The sequence below is a fragment of the Fukomys damarensis genome, unplaced genomic scaffold, assembly GCF_012274545.1.
Source record: "Fukomys damarensis isolate Sample0158 unplaced genomic scaffold, DMR_v1.0_HiC HiC_scaffold_39, whole genome shotgun sequence".
Classification (NCBI taxonomy): domain Eukaryota; kingdom Metazoa; phylum Chordata; class Mammalia; order Rodentia; family Bathyergidae; genus Fukomys; species Fukomys damarensis.
In genome coordinates this window covers 49712965-49731165 of record NW_022900951.1, presented here as the reverse complement: position 1 = coordinate 49731165, position 18201 = coordinate 49712965, and the positions used below count along the sequence as shown (strand labels likewise).

The 18201-nt window shown below is 41.3% G+C and overlaps 1 protein-coding gene and 1 long non-coding RNA gene across 2 annotated transcripts in view; one reads left to right on the top strand and one right to left on the bottom strand.

The window, feature by feature from the left end:
- The window catches only part of LOC104867761, a 22986-nt gene extending 5108 nt beyond the window's left edge, over positions 1–17878 (bottom strand). The window contains exons 1-2 of the long non-coding RNA XR_781849.2: positions 17028–17878; positions 16245–16432 (exon numbers count right to left, since the gene is read on the bottom strand). This is a non-coding gene — a long non-coding RNA (uncharacterized LOC104867761). The remainder of the gene's footprint in view (positions 1–16244; positions 16433–17027) is intronic.
- Asb12 (ankyrin repeat and SOCS box containing 12) lies at positions 6578–8463 on the top strand. The gene is made up of 3 exons (XM_010632209.2): positions 6578–6655; positions 7046–7895; positions 8313–8463. Exons 2-3 carry the CDS (start codon positions 7103–7105, stop codon positions 8444–8446), a joined length of 927 nt encoding a protein of 308 aa, XP_010630511.1. The 5' UTR covers positions 6578–6655; positions 7046–7102; the 3' UTR covers positions 8447–8463.
- Positions 17879–18201: the final 323 nt, after the last annotated feature.

The window sequence follows — 18201 nt, the reverse complement described above, 5'->3', positions numbered from 1 at the left end:
TATATATATTTTTATATTTATATAAAAAGACTAATAATAGTATATTATACATCGATGGCAGCAACAGCTTTTCCAGGTTCTGCAGTCATCTGAACAAACAGATATCCAGGAGATTAAACACTCTATTGAAAGTTTACGCAACAGAATAAAAGAATGCGAAGATAGCCTCTCAGATATAGAAGATAAAATTGCAATCAGTGACCAGGAAAAGAGGTCTCTTAAAAACAGTAAGAGATCATGAGAAATCGATCCAACAACTCCTAGATGTTGCAAAGAAGAATAACATAAGACTGATAGGAATACATGAAGTAGCAGGAGAAAATACAAATGACTTTAAAAAGCTGTTCAAACAATTAATGACAGAAACTTCTCAAACAGAGGGGAAGAATTTGACATTCAGATAACTGAGGCATATAGGACACCAACTAGCTACAATAAAAAAAAAATCTACACCTAGACATATAATAATCAAGATCCCAGAAACCCAACAGAAGAACAAAATACTACAAGCAGTAAGAGAAAAGAAACAAATCACATACAAAGGAAAGCCCATCAGAATCACAGCAGACTTTTCAACTGCCCTATTATTAGAAGCATTTAAATTAAAGCCATTGAGTATGTCTAAGAAATGTGGAAATTCCCTTTTAATATGCAAATTCAAACACTAAACTAATCATATGAAGCAGAAATGATAGTACTTTATTCTACAACATCTATGGTTCCCTGACTGAATTTTTGTTTTTCTGACTGAAATATTATCTTTCTTGGTGATCAGAAAGAGAAAAAGAGAAGTGCTTCATGGTCATGGGATCACTGTTCTATATAGACTGAAGACTACTAAATGAAAACTCATTATAATTAATTTTCATGAGGGTACAGGGAAACAGAACCATGAAATATTCCCGTGTGATTGATAAGAGAATCACCACAGGTATCCAGGGAAATTTTTGGTTCTGACATTTTTTTATTATGTGAAATACAATTGTTTCTATGTATACTTTTTTAGTCGTTCTTTTTTTTTCTATGTTCTACCTGTATATAGACTTTTATACATACTGCTGCTTTATAGTTTCACAGATGTGAAAAACCACACCACTGTCTGATCATATCTATGAAAGTATAAAGTGGTGAGGCAGGATACTGGTTCTCAGTTTTGTTTAATGTGACATCTAAAATACGTAATGTTACTATTTTAAAGGTATTTTCCTACCACTTCCCTCATTTGAAAGAAACATGAGAGATAAAATAATACTGTTAAGAGTTGATCTTTTGACAAACTTTCCAGTGATGATATTCATCTAATAGTGATAATTCAGGGGTAAGAACAGTGGGAGGCTGTGGGCATTTTCTTCAGGCTTAGCTTGCTCGATGAATTGACTAGGGATTTCTTTATAAATGATCAAGACCTTCTTAGGTTTCAGAAAATCTCACTGATAGGATATTCCAGGATAAAGGCTTCTTCCCACTCTCCTCCTCACTCTAGGTAGCTGGCAGAGGGGAAGGCAGCATGTTGCTGGGCCCTAAAGAAGCCAAAAATGAAATCCAGAAAAGTTAAATTCAAAGAACAAATTAAAGAGAGTCCAGCTCAGAAGAAAGTGTGCTAAGAGAGGCTGGGCCTTCTCAGGCCAACTGGTGGTAGGGGTGAGGTTAGAATAGCCTCAGCTCAGGAGCCTTACTTTGGTGTTCATTTGAGTGGTACAGCAGGATATGCAAGGACAGAAGCCTATCTAAGCTCCTGTTTATTTTTCAGTCTTTACAGGATTTCCCTGGGGGCAGCCCCCTCCTCTCCCTGGGACAGCTCCCAGAATGACACTGGTAAGATAACACTAGTTGAGAGAAGGAGGGGTAGAGGGTAGCCTAAAATTAGCCCCCTGGATCAAGTCAGCCTGGGGCTGAGGTCTAGCCTTTCTGCTTAGTTATTAACAGTGGGAAAGCAGGGTCCAGCCTGGAGCCATAGAGGCTCCCTGCAGAGGGCCTACCTGCAGAGGGGCAACCAGGGCTTCACAGTGGAGCATTGGCAGCAATCCCGCTCAGAGCAAGCCTGAAGTCTTGTAAGTATGTGGACATAAGACACAAGTCTGTCAGGGGAAAGTGAACTTAGCTGCTACTGCTGAGTCTGGGACATGAGAGCACTTGGGAGAAGGGATGGGATACTATATCAGCTTCCTGTCTTGTCTGTCCTCAGAAACTGAGTCCACCTAGGTAGGCCCTATGATCTGTAAGGACCTACTTAAGGGCATTTGTAGTTATACAATACACAGACGGTAAAGGTTTGTCTTTGTGTCTTTATATTGTGTTGCAAGTCTGTGGTGTGGGGGCGTAGAACACAGTGGGCTTAAAATTATAAAGACAGAGCTATTCAGGGTGGGAGAAGAAAGGTGAGGCTGAAAATAGTTTACCAATGCCTGAAGGAGTGTTCTGGGTCCCACAGAAACCAGCCACTTTCCTATAGGAGTTCTTAACCTAGATTCGTAGAACCCAGTAAGGCCTTAGATAAAATATGAAGGGTCCAGAAACAAGAGCAAACAGCTTTTTGCCTTCCCAATCCCTAAACTGTAAATGAGACGTACTATTTCTTTCAAGGATTAATTCAGGCAGTAAATGGAGGTACTACTTCCAGTTCATGTCACTTGGTAACAAGAAAAAATAGACATTTCATATCATATTACAATGTGACAGAGATCTTAAAATGTCATTTATACTCACTGCAACTTAGATATTATTATATCTTGTTATTCAATGTTAATAATGTCTATTACTATATTATATAGTTGTAAAATATTTGATAGCAATATTTTAATATAATTGGTCCCTTTTAATCCTATGTACTTTTTATGTACTAAAAATACAAAGAGATGTATCCACATCAACAATGCCAAAATCACCAAAAAAAGGTTTAAAAGCCCTGAACTTTTAGGAATCAGGAAGTGGGCTTTGGAATACCACAGCCACAAAATAACTCTTTGATTAACAAAGTACAACAAGGTAAAGAGACAGTAGACGAGATGGATTTTCTTGTCTACCTCTAATGGAGGCAGGATTCACTCAAATTCCAAAGCCTTAAGAAGCCCTGGTTTGATTTCTTTCTGGAAGCTCATTATGAGTTTTGCAGTGGTCTCATGAAAATAACCTAGGTCAAAGCTTCAGCATTTCCCTCCACTGCTCCCTGCTTTCTTCATCTACCTAAACCTGAGTCACCAAAATAAAACAGGCAGGAAACAATTCCTACTGACTGTCACAGAAATGATTTGTACAAGAATCTTCCATTATCAAAGTCCATAAAATTCAGCATGAAATAAATAAAATGATTTATTTGACATATTCAGTAAAAAAAAAAAAAAATTCAGCATGACACTCAAAGCCTAAGGATCTTGGGAGCTGCAGTGTCACTGTGTTTGAAGCAAGTAGAAGGATATGTATTTTTTATGTTACAGTAGATAAAACAGGATAAGGAATAGGGAAACCTGTAGTCTATGTCTGGCTCTGGTACTGCCTTGATGCACCTGGCAAATCCCACACTTTCTCTGGCTTTAGTTTCCACCACACAAAAAGTTAAGATATCATTACCTATTTACTACATCAAATGGCTTTGAAATGCACAAGATTATAAATGTGCGCTGGGTTCCTGAAAGTGAGACAGATATATGAAAACAACACTGAGATTCCATCTCACTGACCTGAACAAAGTAGATGCTACCCTTCTGAACCTTGGTTTCCCCATTTTTACATTAAAGAAATTACATTAAATTATCTACAAGTTCTATTCTAGTTCTGAAATTATAGTATATTGTTAGGAGCAATAATCACAGAAATTGAAGGCCTAAGTTTTGATCATCATAATAAAAATAGTTATTGAGAAATATGTTCAGGCATTACTGTAAGCAATTGCTATGTATTAATATATCCAATCTTAACAACATTCCAAGGCAAGCACAATTATCCTCTATTTAGAGATGAACAAATAGGCACAGAGAGATTAAATACACTGCCCTAGGTCACACAGTTACTAAATGATAGAGCTGCGACTGAAGAAGGCAGGCGGTGATGTAACACTACACCACATGGCATCTCCATCTGCAATGAGGGCAAAACAGACCCACAGAGGGGTTATAATACAGTATGATGACACCTATAGTACAACCAGAGCACAGAATCTGGACAAACTAACTCAGTAGAAAGAAATATATGGGGCAGAAGAAAATGCAAGATACACGGAAAACCACCATTTTCTTATCACTGGATTTCAGAGTATAAATAGAAAATTAATAGGAAGTCAGACTGGAGAGACTGGCGAGATCTGTGAGCTTACCTTAATCATCTGAGCTGAACCCTGATGCAGGGGGACTATTAAGGGATTTAAAATAGCAGAATAGTGCAGACCAGATTTATATTTTTAAGCTATCACTTTAGCTACAATATGAAGAAAACATTGAAAAGGAAAACTACCTAGAAAACTATTATAACTGTGGAAGCAAAAAAAAAATGGTAAGAATCTAGATAAAGTACTGGCAATAGATGTGGGCCTGAGCAGGGTGGATGGCCAGGAGATGCTTCTAGTAAGTAAAATCCACGAGAACTGATTTTGATGGGAGTGAGACAAGAGTTAAGTGGGCTGAGATGGGTCTTAGGATTTTAATTTGGTTGACCTTTGTAGATGATGAGAAACTTACATATGAATTAAGTTTGCTGCTGCTGCTGCATCTGCTCTTAGTGGTTTGATATTTCTGACCTTGAAGTAGCAGTAGAAACTTTGTGGATACATGCCTGGAGCCCATGAGAGAGAGTTTGGGGCTCAAAATATCAGAATAAAGGTGAGAGCTAAAGTTCTCAGACTGGAACAGAGGATAGAGAAGAGAACAAGGTGAACATATATATTCCAGGGAAGAATGGGTGGGGAGAAAAGTCAGGGCAGGGTACTGGGCAGCAAGATGAAGCAGGAGTTTGCAGGAAAGAGAGGTCAATAGGGACATGTCTGAGAAGAGTCAGCAAAGGGAACATCAGATCAAGAAACACAAAAGACCTTTTTAAAAAGCTTTCTTGGTGGGACTGAGAGCGGATAGAGGCAGACTGTAGAGCCTGAAGTAAATGGAAAACAGGAAAGCAGACAGTAGATAATTTGATACATTTGGTAAAGAAGGGAAAGACGGCCTGGTGTGTACACCTGGGAGGCTGAGGCAGGAGGATCACAAGTTAGAGCCCTGCCTGAGACAACTTAGTGACTTAGTGAGACCTTATTTCAGAAGAGAAAATATAAAAAGGGTTACAGAAGAAGCTCAGTATAAAATCTCTGGGTTCTTTCCCTGTGCCACAGAAAAGGAGGAAAGATGGAGAGAAACGTAGATATAGAAGTTAAGCAAATGACTATAGAAATTTTGTTCTGTTTTCTAAAATAATTGAGGGGAAGAGCCAAAGTGAGGAGGCTGAAAGTGCACACAAAAGAAGCTTAACTTCGACGATCTCATATATGGGTACTTTTCTTTCTCCTACCAACCCCATGACACATAAGACTATTATTTCTGTCTGGTACATGAGAAAAGAGAGTCATGAAAAAGGGAAGGAACTTGCCCAAGCTTACTGATTAGGAACTAGGGGTTGTTGAGCTGCAAACCTGGGTCTAGTTGATTTCACAAATCCTATTTCCATTGTACCCCAAGAATGAATAGATGACAGGAACATATATGGAGCTCATGCTGGCCAGAGCATGGAAAGGGGCCTAAAGTTGAAGGTGACCCCACCCACCTCACAAACTTCTTTCTATGAGGTGAGTACCTGAGGTCCCTGGCTAACAAAGAGGGGTGGGGTAGACAGTGAATAAAAGGAGATATGCAGCTCTGAGATCTTGGCGGCAGGATATGGGAGAGTAAGAAGATCTAAGTTCTAAAAAAACCTACCAGCTCACACTGATGGCATTGCAAACTGAGGTGGGCGAACTTCACTTCACAGAATAAAGAATAGGACTAGTAAACTCAGTGGATAAACTGAGTCAGTCATTGAGTTGTGAGTGATTTTGTGGGGCCTGAGAATTATAAGGAGACAAGACTTGAGGTCGGAATCAAGGTTCCAGCTTGGATTATACAGGCAATGCGAAAAGCTTGAAACAGAAGAATGTGGGAGTAGTAGGTTATGAGGAGATACTGGCAATGTGGGGGACTCCTGGCTTAGAGTATCTCTGGGGAGCAAACCAGTTACATCAAACAGGAGAACTTGCTTTGGAAACTTCAACTGTTTCCTGCCATCTGCTTGCCTTCATTTTACTTAGGTTGGCTCTTTGTAATACATCTCTTCATTTAATCAGTAAATGTCATTCAACATCTATTTTTTGATTACCTCTGTTCCTGAAGCATGGGGTCTGAGACTGAGAAAAGGCTACAGAAAACTCAGAAGAAGATTTCATCAGACATGAGGGGCTGTGAAGAAGGTGAATTTCACCTAAAATGGAGAGATGTGGAGATGAGGGTCTGACCCATAAGGCTGATGATGTTGGAATGCTCAGGGATACAAGCTTGACACTACAAACCATCATTTTATTGACCTAGCAACTGGCAAACTCAAGCCACCTCATTAATCCACATGTATTAAACTGAGTAAAATGGATCTACCAAATCCTCAGGCTCTGCTGGAGGTGAAGGCTCTGTTGGATGTGAAGGAATGCAAGGTGAATACAGTCTTCACCCTGGAGTTTACATACTAATAGAGCACAGATATGTGGAAGTGCACTAAAAGTTCACAGCTGAAATCTAGCTGTGATTTTTTTAGAATCCCAAGGCAGGATGAAACCAGGAAAGGCATCCCAAAAGTAAGAGTTTGAGGGGCAAGTAGAACCACATATGCAAAAGCACCAAGCTGTGAAATAGCCTCACCTGCTTTGACACTTGTCCCTGGGGCCTGAAATAAGATAGCTGGGAGTGAGATTGATAAGCAGGAGATCCATGGATGAGTAGCCTGGTGGTGATGGACAGGGGACAAGAGGTTCAAGAAGAAGATAGAATTCTGATCCTTTGAAAAGGATCTTCAGTTTTCCCTCCTTCTTTTTTGTTACCCACAGATTTGGCATACTACCCTCCTCCTCATAATGAGAATAGTCCTGTTGTAGTCATCCAAGATGAACCTCATGGACATCACCAAGATCCTCTCTCTCCTGCAGCCTGAAGAGGAGGAGGACATTGACACCGGGGAGAAGCAGGCTCTCAATCAAGCAGTATATGACAACGACTCTTATGCCTTGGATCAGCTTCTATGCCAGGAACGTTACAAACGTTTTATTAACAGCAGGAGTGGCTGGGGTGTTCCTGGGACACCGCTGCGCTTGGCTGCTTCTTATGGCCACTTGAGCTGTTTGCAGGTTCTCCTAGCACATGGTGCTGATGTTGACAGCTTAGATGTCAAAGCACAGACGCCACTTTTCACCGCTGTCAGTCATGGCCATCTGGACTGTGTGCGTGTGCTTTTGGAAGCTGGTGCCTGTCCTGGTGGTAGCATCTACAATAACTGTTCTCCTGTGCTCACAGCTGCCCGTGATGGTTCTGTTGCCATCTTGCAGGAGCTCTTAGGTCATGGAGCAGAGGCCAATGTCAAGGCTAAACTACCAGTGTGGGCATCAAACATAGCTTTATGTTCTGGCCCCCTCTACTTGGCTGCAGTCTATGGGCACCTTGACTGTTTTCGCCTGCTTTTGCTGCATGGGGCAGATCCTGATTACAACTGCACTGATAAGGGCCTATTGGCTCATGTTCCCCAGCCCCGAACCCTCCTTGAAATCTGCCTCCACCATAACTGTGAGCCAGAGTATATCCAGCTGTTAATTGATTTTGGTGCTAACATCTACCTTCCTTCTCTCCCTCTGGATATGACCTCAAAAGATGATAAAGGTGTTGCACTGCTGCTACAGGCCAGAGGTGAGTGGTAAGCAAGCCAGCTCCTCAGGATCCCCAGCTTATAGGTTCAGGCACTCCAAATCACTGTTCAAGCCATTTCTATGGGATGAAAGGGAGAAAACTTCATCTTCTTCTCTTTTGGCCTCATTGGAGAAAATGTTACAGACTCCTTGTTAGGAAAGGGTGACTAAGCTGGTGAGGGGTGGAGAGAGACACTTGCTTGACTTTTGGCCTTGGCTCTGCCAATGATTATTTTTAAGGCCTTCAGCACTCCCACAGTAGTTCTCAGTACAGCTCCATTCATACCATGCAGTGGGGGACATTTTTCCAAAGGGAGAGGATATTAGAGCTGTAGTAGCCAAGGTAGGGTGAATTAAGGCTTTGGCAGGAGAATTATATTGAGAAATGCTCCTCATGATCTATTTTTCCTTGCTGTAGCCATTCCACAGTCGCTCCTATCCCAGGCCCGTTTAGTTATCCGCAGAGCCCTGCAACAGGCAAGCCAGCCACAAGCCATCGACCAGCTGGATATTCCCTCCATGTTGATTAGCTACCTCAAATACCAACTGTAATCTTGAGGTATTCCCAGGAGCCCATGATGCTCTCAAGAACCACTTGAAGACCCAGGTAGCTGGAGAACACTACAGCTCTACCCACTAGAGCTGCTCTCCCATACAGCCTCCATAATAAAATCATCAACAAAATAAGTCCTGGTGGCTACTGTGTCTGGGGTGGAGGTGGGGGTTCACTGAGGGAAAAGTGTCTGCTTGGCCATGGAAAGATGGTACTTGTCTAGCATCTGATATGTGTATGAGTCTTGGCCACTAAAAAATCAAGAGAAAACCAACACAATGAAGGTCCCCTATAGAGCAAAGAGAAAACCTCCTCCATCAAGATCTCCTATAGAGTTTGGAGCCATGTTGCCCCAGAAGCAAGATCATGAAGAATCAAAGTTGATACCCAGCCCTGTGGCTCTTTACTTCTCTGGCTGCTACAAAGCACTATTTTGGGGGCTATCCTCTTATCTCTTGTTACTTTGAGTCAAATAACCAAGGTCTCAGTCATTCACACAGTAAACTGTAGGCTGCATTTCCACCAGTCCAGTTCATAGTCAAGATCAACTGGGCAAACAAACAACCAAATATTTATAACAGGGAATTTAATGCAAACAGTAAATTGGTTACATAGGTGATAGGGGGAGAATCCAAACAGGATAAAGAGGTATCCAGAGATCAATGACAGCAAGAAGCCAATGTCACCCCTAGGCTAGAGGAGGAAGAAGGTATGTTACTTCCAGAATAAGGGGAAAGAATCACCTGTTGGGAAGTGGAATCCATGATAGCTAGATGCATATACAAAGACATACTGTCCAAAGCAGAGGAAAGGAAGAAATACTTTCTTGGAACACTGGAAGTCAACTAATATTAGAGCCTGGGAAACAGCGTATAAAAGTCAGACCCCTTGTAATACGCAGCAGAGCAGGTGGAGATAAAGAATGGAGAGACACTGGGAAGAAGTAGTATGACCTGAGTCATGAGCTGGAATCACACAGCAATACTGGAAGTATATTGACAGCAGAGCCATAAAAGAGATACAGCATAGTTGTGAGGATCAGTGCTCTGATAAAAGAATTTCTAGTAAGCTCCTTTTTCCTCCTTTTGCCATGTGTGGACATATTACAGACAACATCTATGAGGAATGGGCTTTCACCAGACACAAAATCTTGATCTTGAGCTTCACAGCTTCCTAAACTGTGAGCAAGAAATTTCTGTTGTTTATAAATTACCTAGTCTAAGGTATTTTACTATAGCAGTGCAAGCAGACTAAAATACTCACTTTCTTCCTCCCCGACATTGCCATGAGTCTGAGTCTTGGTTCTACTTTGCAGATGTTATTGACCAGTCTATACAGTCTCTTGTAATAAGGAATTTCTTTTATTTTATTCAGAAATATGGCCCCAAACACTACATCCAAAGTGAAAAATAGGTCATGAGATTCCAAAAATCAAAGATTATTCCCTTTACCTGTTAAAATGATTGAAAATCTGATGGAAGAGGTAGTATTTGTTGTTGTTGACAGGATATTATTTATCAGAGAAGAAGAAAAAAGTACAGAGGAGACACTAAGTAAAAGCATAGCGTTGGGAAAACAGAGTATTTTGAGCAATAGTTTACTTTGGCTTAAGTTTGGTGTATTTTAATGGGACCCAGGCTAGCTACTAGACTGAAGAGAATGGCAAATATCCTAGATGTTTGGAAATGAAGACTTTTAGTTCTTAGCATGGGACATGCTCAGTCATAGGAATGACTTACTAAAGCATATGAAAAATGTCTTCCCTGACTCCCATGGCAACCACCGTCTTGTGGGCATGGAGCAATTTACTTAAAATTATTTACACACTCATCATTTCATTTACTTCACAGAATATCCCAGCTTGATAGGCAAAACAGTTTCTGCACAGATGCAGGTTACAGACCTAGGCACTGGGAACAGGAAAAAGGGACTGGGCTAAGGATGTCCTATGGGAACATCACCCTTTCCCTATCAGGTGGCCTGACATTAGTATTTCCAAACTACAATGGGGCTTCATTTTTTCTCTCTGCTCTGATGAAACCCTGCATCTATCTATACAGTCAGGTCTACAACCATCTGCTTCATTCTGGTATCTTCTGATTTCTGTTCACCTACAAGTATAGAAGAATTAGCTTCCAGCCACTAGCCTGCTTGTAAGCTTCTACTCTGCCATCCCACAAAGGTTCTTCTTCCCAGTAGAATAGCAATAACTGGGCTAATGGCAGTATCTGGTCTAGTGATTCCTTCAATATTCTGGCCCATAGTTCCTTCATCTCCTTGATTCACCCACTCTCTATTTTAGCACTCCTAACCTCACCTCAAAACACAGAACTTCTTTATAGTCAGAATTGCTTGCTTTTCTAGAAGTTATATTCCTAGAACCCTAGGGTTTGAACCCAAAGAATCTCCCACTCTGTCACTCAAAAGATATTTATTGAGTACTAACTTCTGTGCTAGGCACTGAATTTCAGGCAACACTTGACTCCTAGTCTCCATTTTCCCTATTGTTTTACTTTTCCTTTGTGTCCATCTTTTCTTTTCAATTATATATTTTTTTACTTTTAACTGATATACAAAAACATATAAACTGTGGGATACCTTTGATGTTTCAATATATGTATGCATCCTGTAATGTTTAAACCACGTTAAACAAATCTATCTCTTTAACCACGTATCATTATGTATGCTGAAAATATTCAACATCAATTTTTCTAGATCTTCAAAACACACAGTATATCATCATTCTCTCTAGTAACCCTACTGTGCAATAAAACATCTGAATTTAATTTATCTTATCTAACCATAACTTAATACCCATTGATGAACTTCTCCCTTTTCCTTCTTCTCCTTGACTTTCCCCAGACTACTGTAACCAACATTCTAATCTCAACTCTTATAAAATCAATTTTTTTGGATTCTACCTGTGAATGATATTATCTAGTGCTTGTCTTTCTGTATAACCTGGGTTATTTTACTTAGCATAATGATTTCCAGGTCCATCCATGTGGTCAGAGATGACAGGATTTCATTTTTTATGGTTGAACAGTATTCTGTCGTACATATGTTCCACATTTGTCTTAGCCATTCATCAATTGACTCTGTGTTTAATTATTTCAATTTCTTAACTAGTAGCACACTAACTTGGATCAAGCCAACATCCCCTCATAAGACTGGACTGATGAATACCATAAAATAACTAGTCATTACAGAAATATAAAGAGTAGAGAATAGAATGATGGTACTGGAAAACTGGGAGATGTAACTAAGAAACTAAATTTCAAACATCTCACCATTAAAAATGACAAATAGGGCCAGGGATTTAGCTCAGTGGTTCCACTGTCTGCCTCACAAGTACAAGGGCCCAAGTTTGATCCCTGGTACCAAAAAAAAAAGAAAAAAAAAAAAGAAATGACAGATAAGTGAGATGAATACATTAATTAGTTTGGTTTAATACTGCCACATTATATACATGTATCAAAACATTTCAATGTAAATAAATACATTTATATAAATAAATACATTTATATAATAAATAACACTAATAATACTGTTTTTAAAAAGATATCGGAAGAACTACTTTCTATAGAGCACTTAACTATGGGCTAGGCAATGTGCTCAGTAATCTCTTTACATGGCGTAACCCATTTAATTCAATAGCCTTGTCTTACTCGTGCCCATTGTAGAGATGAGGAAACAGAGGTATACTAAGATAAGTTATTTGATCAAGGTCATATAACTAGGAAGTAGGATCTCACAAAATTACAAAATGAAGTGGCTATACATTCCTGGGTAACAGGGCACCTAGGCTTTTATCAACTACCCATGCTCTTTAGTAGCTATTTCAAATGCTTCCCAAAATTAACATGATTCCTTAACATTTTTCCTCTATCAACAGAAGATTTTGCCTTCCACCTCCCAGAGCAGGTAGACATCATTAGGCATAATATTTAAAATATTCCATGACAAAAAAATTCTCCTGGATCCATCTATCCCTTCCTCTTATGTTGGCCCTTCCTCCTAGCCAAGGTTAACTCAACTGCAGGCACTCTGGATTCCATCCTCTAACTTTATCCAAGGCCACATCCAGCATCATTCATCCTTTTTTCCATGTCTTTTATTTGACTATTTTCCTCTCAACATGTAAACAAGCTCACATCCTACTGTTTTGTAAAAGTAAAAATGAAACCCAGGGTTCCCGCTAGCCACTACCTCTTTGAAGTCAACTGCTTGAACAAGGAAAATGCATACTTTCTGTTTCCTCACTGTCCTAGTAACTTTCTCCTCACTGGGATAAAACACCACCAGTGGCCAGCCATTTCTGATTCATCCCAGTCTCTGAATGTGAGACTAATTGAAAACATTTTAAATATGAACTATAATATTTCTCCCCTGTTCCCATAAAGGCTCATGTTCATTTCATTATGCAGTGTATTTACGTCATCACTGAGAGTCAATAAACTCTTAGTTCCATCATTGCTGAAAATTCCAAAACCAAAGTCACCTCTAAAACTCAAGGAAAATTATTAGCTTTATACCTCTATAAAAATGAAAAAGTCAAAGACTTCCACATACAATGGCACAGGGTAAACATTGCCATTACAAAAGAGAGGAATGGGGAATAGACAGAAATTGGATGAAAGCAAGACCAAACCCAGCAGGGCAAACATGTGCAGCTTAGGTTGGGGTGAGATGTAGGCTCCAAAGAATTTGGGAAGCCCCACCACTATCATTTTGTTGCTTGTAGCCCACAGTGCATCTCTCTGGGCTAGCTCCATTCTTTGCCTACAGCTTTCTTCAGCAAATATTCCACATTCCTGGCATCTCCAAATTCCTGGGGTCTTCACTTTACTTCTGGCTTCACTCTCACAGCTTCACATACTGTTTTCTCATAGAAACTGTGACCATTTTTCATGGTTTTATTTTCCTATTAGGTCTTCTGAAATTTGGGTGGAAGCCTCTATGACCCCAAATCTTTTGCAGTCTGCATGCCTGAAAAACCAGCACCAAAGTCAGTTTCCAGCATAAGAAGTAGCGGTGACCCTGTAGACAATGGCCTCATTGGACCTCTGACTGCTTGGATGGCTGAACTCAGGGATATACTTCTCTAAGCATCCCTGAATGAGCAAATGTCCCAGGGATTCTCTTCTCTATGGAAGACTCACATTGGCTGGGGTCTTGATGATTTCTGAGATACTAGCAAGGCATTTTCTTCTAATCCCTGTATAAAGTACTTGGTTTGTTTATAATGCTAATCTTTTCAGCAATTATGCTTTCCTTTGCCCCAGCTTTGCAGGTACTTCCTTTGAACAAAGTATATACTATATATATATTTACCTATATATAGTTTTTCCCTACTTCTTAGCCATTAGGGAGCTTCCATAAACATGATGGGAATGGGCAATGAAAAAAATGACAATACAAATACCTAAATAACGATATGAAATAATATCACAGGAGATGGTAAATGTAAGGGATATGGAAAAAAAAACAATTAAAGGATTGGAAAGTAAAGGGAATGGGATCAAGGATGGCTATTTTATATACGGAGTGTCCAGGGAAGGTCACATTAAACATGACTTTTGAACAGACACCTAAAGGAAGTGAAGTTCAAACCATATCTATATATGAGGATAAACATTGTAGACAGAGGAAACAGCAAATGCAAAAGGTCCTAAGGTTGGGTTTCTGAAATGCAAAAATCCAAGAATGGCCTAAACAGAATACGTTTTCCAAATCCTGTTTGTATGTACCTCGGCTATATAGACAGGAATATCATCCAGTGGTCCCTTGCCTCCAGTGGAAACCGAAGGACTGTCTGATGAGACATGTCACTCCTCAGAACCTGTGTCTAGTTCACCATTCTGCAGTACTTAACACCTGACACAGCAGAAGTGTTCAGTGAGCAGTAACATCACACTTCACTGATGGATGTTGGCATTTAAGCTTGATATTAGACTTGAAAATGTCTTATTTGACTGTGATCAGCAAATATATGCTCAGAACTACATCTGTGCTAAGCCCTCTGCTGCGTGCTGAGCATATAAAGATGAACAAAAAACTCTTCCCTGGGAAACTCAGTCTAGGATGGCATCATCAAAAGGAATCTTCCATAAGGAATCACAGGCTCAAGTGTTCTTATGCTAAAAATGATTTCAAAGTCATACTATGAGTTCCATAATTTTGAAGATATGTACATTGGATCAGGAGACTGGATAATAAAAATAATGATAATGATAGTGAACGTTTATTGAGAGCCTTGTATGCACTAGCCTGTGTGCTACTTTACAAAGAATACTCATTGTTACCACAACACTGACACATGTGACTGACAGGGTAGTATTATTATTTTCATTTTGTAGATGAGAAAACTAAGAATAGGAGTAGTGATTTAAACCAGCCACACCATATTGCTATTAAGGGAATGGGTTGGTATCCTAGCTCAAGCAGTCTTGTACAGAGCCACTGCACTGCACTACTTCCATGGGAAGGATGAACTTACTTAGTTGACCCTTGACTTACCCAGGGAATCATGGCCTTTTACACTTTGGCCTCAGATCTTTCTAGTACTATACAGTATCCAGTTCTTCCTTTCCCCACTACATAAGTAACCACAGCCAAGAGGAATTTTAGCATTTACCCAAACCACCATACCTTCTAACACTGATGGGCTTTGGCTTGGGCAGGATCCCTTACCATTCCTGACTTGATTCAATCATCAAGGTCATTCTCTGTGGAGCTTTGCGCTGCTGCCCCTTCCCACCTGGAGAGAATAACTCTTTTCTTCACCGTGCTTTAACACATCTTTGCTAGGCCTCTGGTTTTGCTCTTAGCTTTCTCTCTCTCTGAACTCTCTTTAGGTCCCCCAAGAAAGTTACCACTATACTTAATACCTACTGTCAGGTCTGTCATAGAGATGGTGCCCATGGAACATTTGGTGAAGAAAGAAACAAGCACTGTGGCCTCATCTGTGTAATTTGGTTTATGGAGTTTCCTTCACACACTTGTAATTTCAGCTTTTCAATGCAGCCACAGATGCTGGGTAGCAAGGGGGTTTTCTCCACTTTTCAGCTTTTAGAAATCCAAGAAAGAATTTCTTCTCCCTACCATCAACTCCTGTCATGGCCAAATAAATTGATCGAGTGTCAGTCAGCATGTGGGAGGGGGCCTGGGTGCATTCTTCTGAGTAAAAGTATTTTAAGATACAAGTTACCTACATGAGTTAAAAAGCTGTACCTCTCCCTCTCATGTGCCCTCCCCTTACTGTGTAAACGTGCATGTACATGAGCACACACACATATGTACACTTTTTACATCTTCTCTCTCCATATTCTCACATCTGAGACTACTCTGGCCCTTTGTTTCTCTGGACGGTAGATTTGGAAATGGAGTTCTACAAATTATAATCTTGGTCTAATTTAGAGAATTAATGTTTTGAGTGAAATGTGAGCAACTAGCAAGTGTCCAGAGGCACAAGGCAGCAGGAAAGCATATGATGGAGGTGCTATAAAGAAAAAATACTTCCAGATTAGGCCCAGTGAATGAGAATCAGGACTTTGCTGAGCAGAGAAACAGAATCCACTGATCCAGATGGGAATACCAAAGTTAGGGAGACAGAAGTTATCCAAAAAAAAAGCTGCACAACAAGTCAGTAGTAACTCCTCATTCCCAAACATTTATTTATACCCAGGATTAGGATGAGGGTCCAACGCAATTTTTTTATGGATGTGCATGTCATACAAGGTCATGCAGCATAGTAGAAAATTATAGGAAGAACTGAGCTAAAGCGATGGAACTTACCTCCTTGTAGAGGTGGGATGATAAACTGGCCCAAGTCTCACAGCAATTCCAAGGTACAGCAAATCCAGCACTCACAGCCATGTCAGTTCCTGTGCTCTGTGTGCAGAAGCAGCAGTCAACTTCTTACCAGTTCAGCAGCTGGATCTTTTCAAGGCAGACAGGACCCAGTAGAGCAATAGAGAATACTCCTACAATGAAAAAATGGCTCATATTGTTTTCGAATTCTTCCCTCTCTTCTCAAGTTTAATCCACCCCCCCCTTTTAAGACATTCAGTTTTAATGCTGGGCCGTCTGGATATTCTTGAGCTAGTGGTACAATTGGATTATTTGTTGCCTCAGCTTACCTGGCCCTAGCAGCCACTTAATACCCCTTAATTTCTTCAGGCAACTGACCTACTCAGCTGGACCCTTGCCACATCCCAGAAACAGGAAGAGGCAAGGTTAGTACAGGACTCATTATTATCCTCAGCCTGACCTCCAATTAGGGTCCAAACAAGACTTTTCTGTCAATATTCAGACTTTTCAGTTAAAAGGGGGTTGGGCTATGCTCCAGAGACCTTATGAAACCCCTCCATGTTTCACAGAAGGTAGGAAATTTGGGTAAGGATCAAACTATGGAAACAGTTATCTCCCCACAAGTAAAAGCTCCGGAGGGATAATCCCAGGGCTCTAAAACAGCTCCTGTCACTGGTGAGCTGGGTACCTGTTTTAGTTACTTTTCTCCTTACTGAGACAAACTATCCAACACCCATGTTAAAGGAGGAAAGGTTTATTGTAGCTTACAGTTCATAGGGGATTCAGGCTGGTCCCAAGGCAGGGTGGCAGAGGGGCATCACAGAGGAGAAATGGTTCATAACATGACAATCAGAAAGCAGCAAAGCAGCAAAGTAGCAGCAGCAGCAGCAGCAGAACCAAGGGAGCTTTTGTATTTCATCCAGAATACCCATCCATTGATTGGTGCTACCCACACCCAGGGTGGGGCACCTGTAACCTCAGCATCATAACCTTAATCGCAAAAGCACATCCTTAATCCCACCATCACACATCCTTGATGCAGCCATCTACGAATGCCACACCTATGACCACAGGAGGCCTTGGGGGACATCTAGATACAGGCCGTAACAGTATTCTTGTAAAAGTGCCTCCACTTCTCTGAGGAGTAGCAGACCCTCGGTAACAGGTCCAAGTTGATCTCTATGAGGCCCTTCCTAAGGGTCCTGGTGTGTTAGAGATGGTCAAACGTAGGGCCGAGGTGCCACTAGGAAATTAGCTTTCCTAGCAGTTGAGCACCTCCTCTGCGTGGCCTAGAGTGCTAGCCACGTGGCCCTGCCTCTAGGTCTAAGGATGGGCCAGTCAGGGTGCTAAGGGATTCTGCGGTCCCTCCAGCCTCTTCAACCTCTCAGCCCCACTTCTCTGCGGCAGATTCTAGCTCAGGGAATAAACTTCTAAATTGCGGCTGGAGAGCAGTAGAGCAAATAAATACAAGGCAGTCTCGGTCTCGGAAATGGGAGCGCCCGCAAAAGCGAAACCGAGATCCGGGGATCCAGCGAGTCTCACCCAGCCTGAACCGGCCCCCTTGAGCCGGCGACGTAGCTACGCCGCCACCCGCCCCACGTAGAGGTGGGAGGGTAGAGCGCCAGCAAGAGGTTCCGCAGCCGCTCCTTCCTCAGACAACACCACGCCCGCGCTTATTTGCATTTAAAGAGAAATGCACCAAGGAAAACAGTGGGCGGACCAGAGCATGCCTATCTACTGTAGCGATTGGGCCACACGCCCGCCAATCAGGGCACGAACGCCCCACCCCATGTCCAAGGAGTCCTGGGGAGAGGGTATGGAGGAGCTGCCCAGAACCTGGGGAAGGGGAATCTGTGCTGGAGGTGACTGTGGAACCTTGGTGGTGGCGGCGGCGGCGGCGGCGGCGGCGGCAGCATCTAATTCAAAGTTCGCCGCAGCCGCC

What these genes read in the sequence shown, in the direction of transcription:
- Asb12 (XM_010632209.2), top strand. Translation starts at nt 7,103, where the DNA reads ATGAACCTCATGGACATCACCAAGATCCTCTCTCTCCTGCAGCCTGAA. An exon ending in ACTGCTGCTACAGGCCAGAG is followed by an intron (nt 7,896 to 8,312) that starts GTGAGTGGTAAG and finishes TCCTTGCTGTAG; the next exon opens with CCATTCCACAGTCGCTCCTA.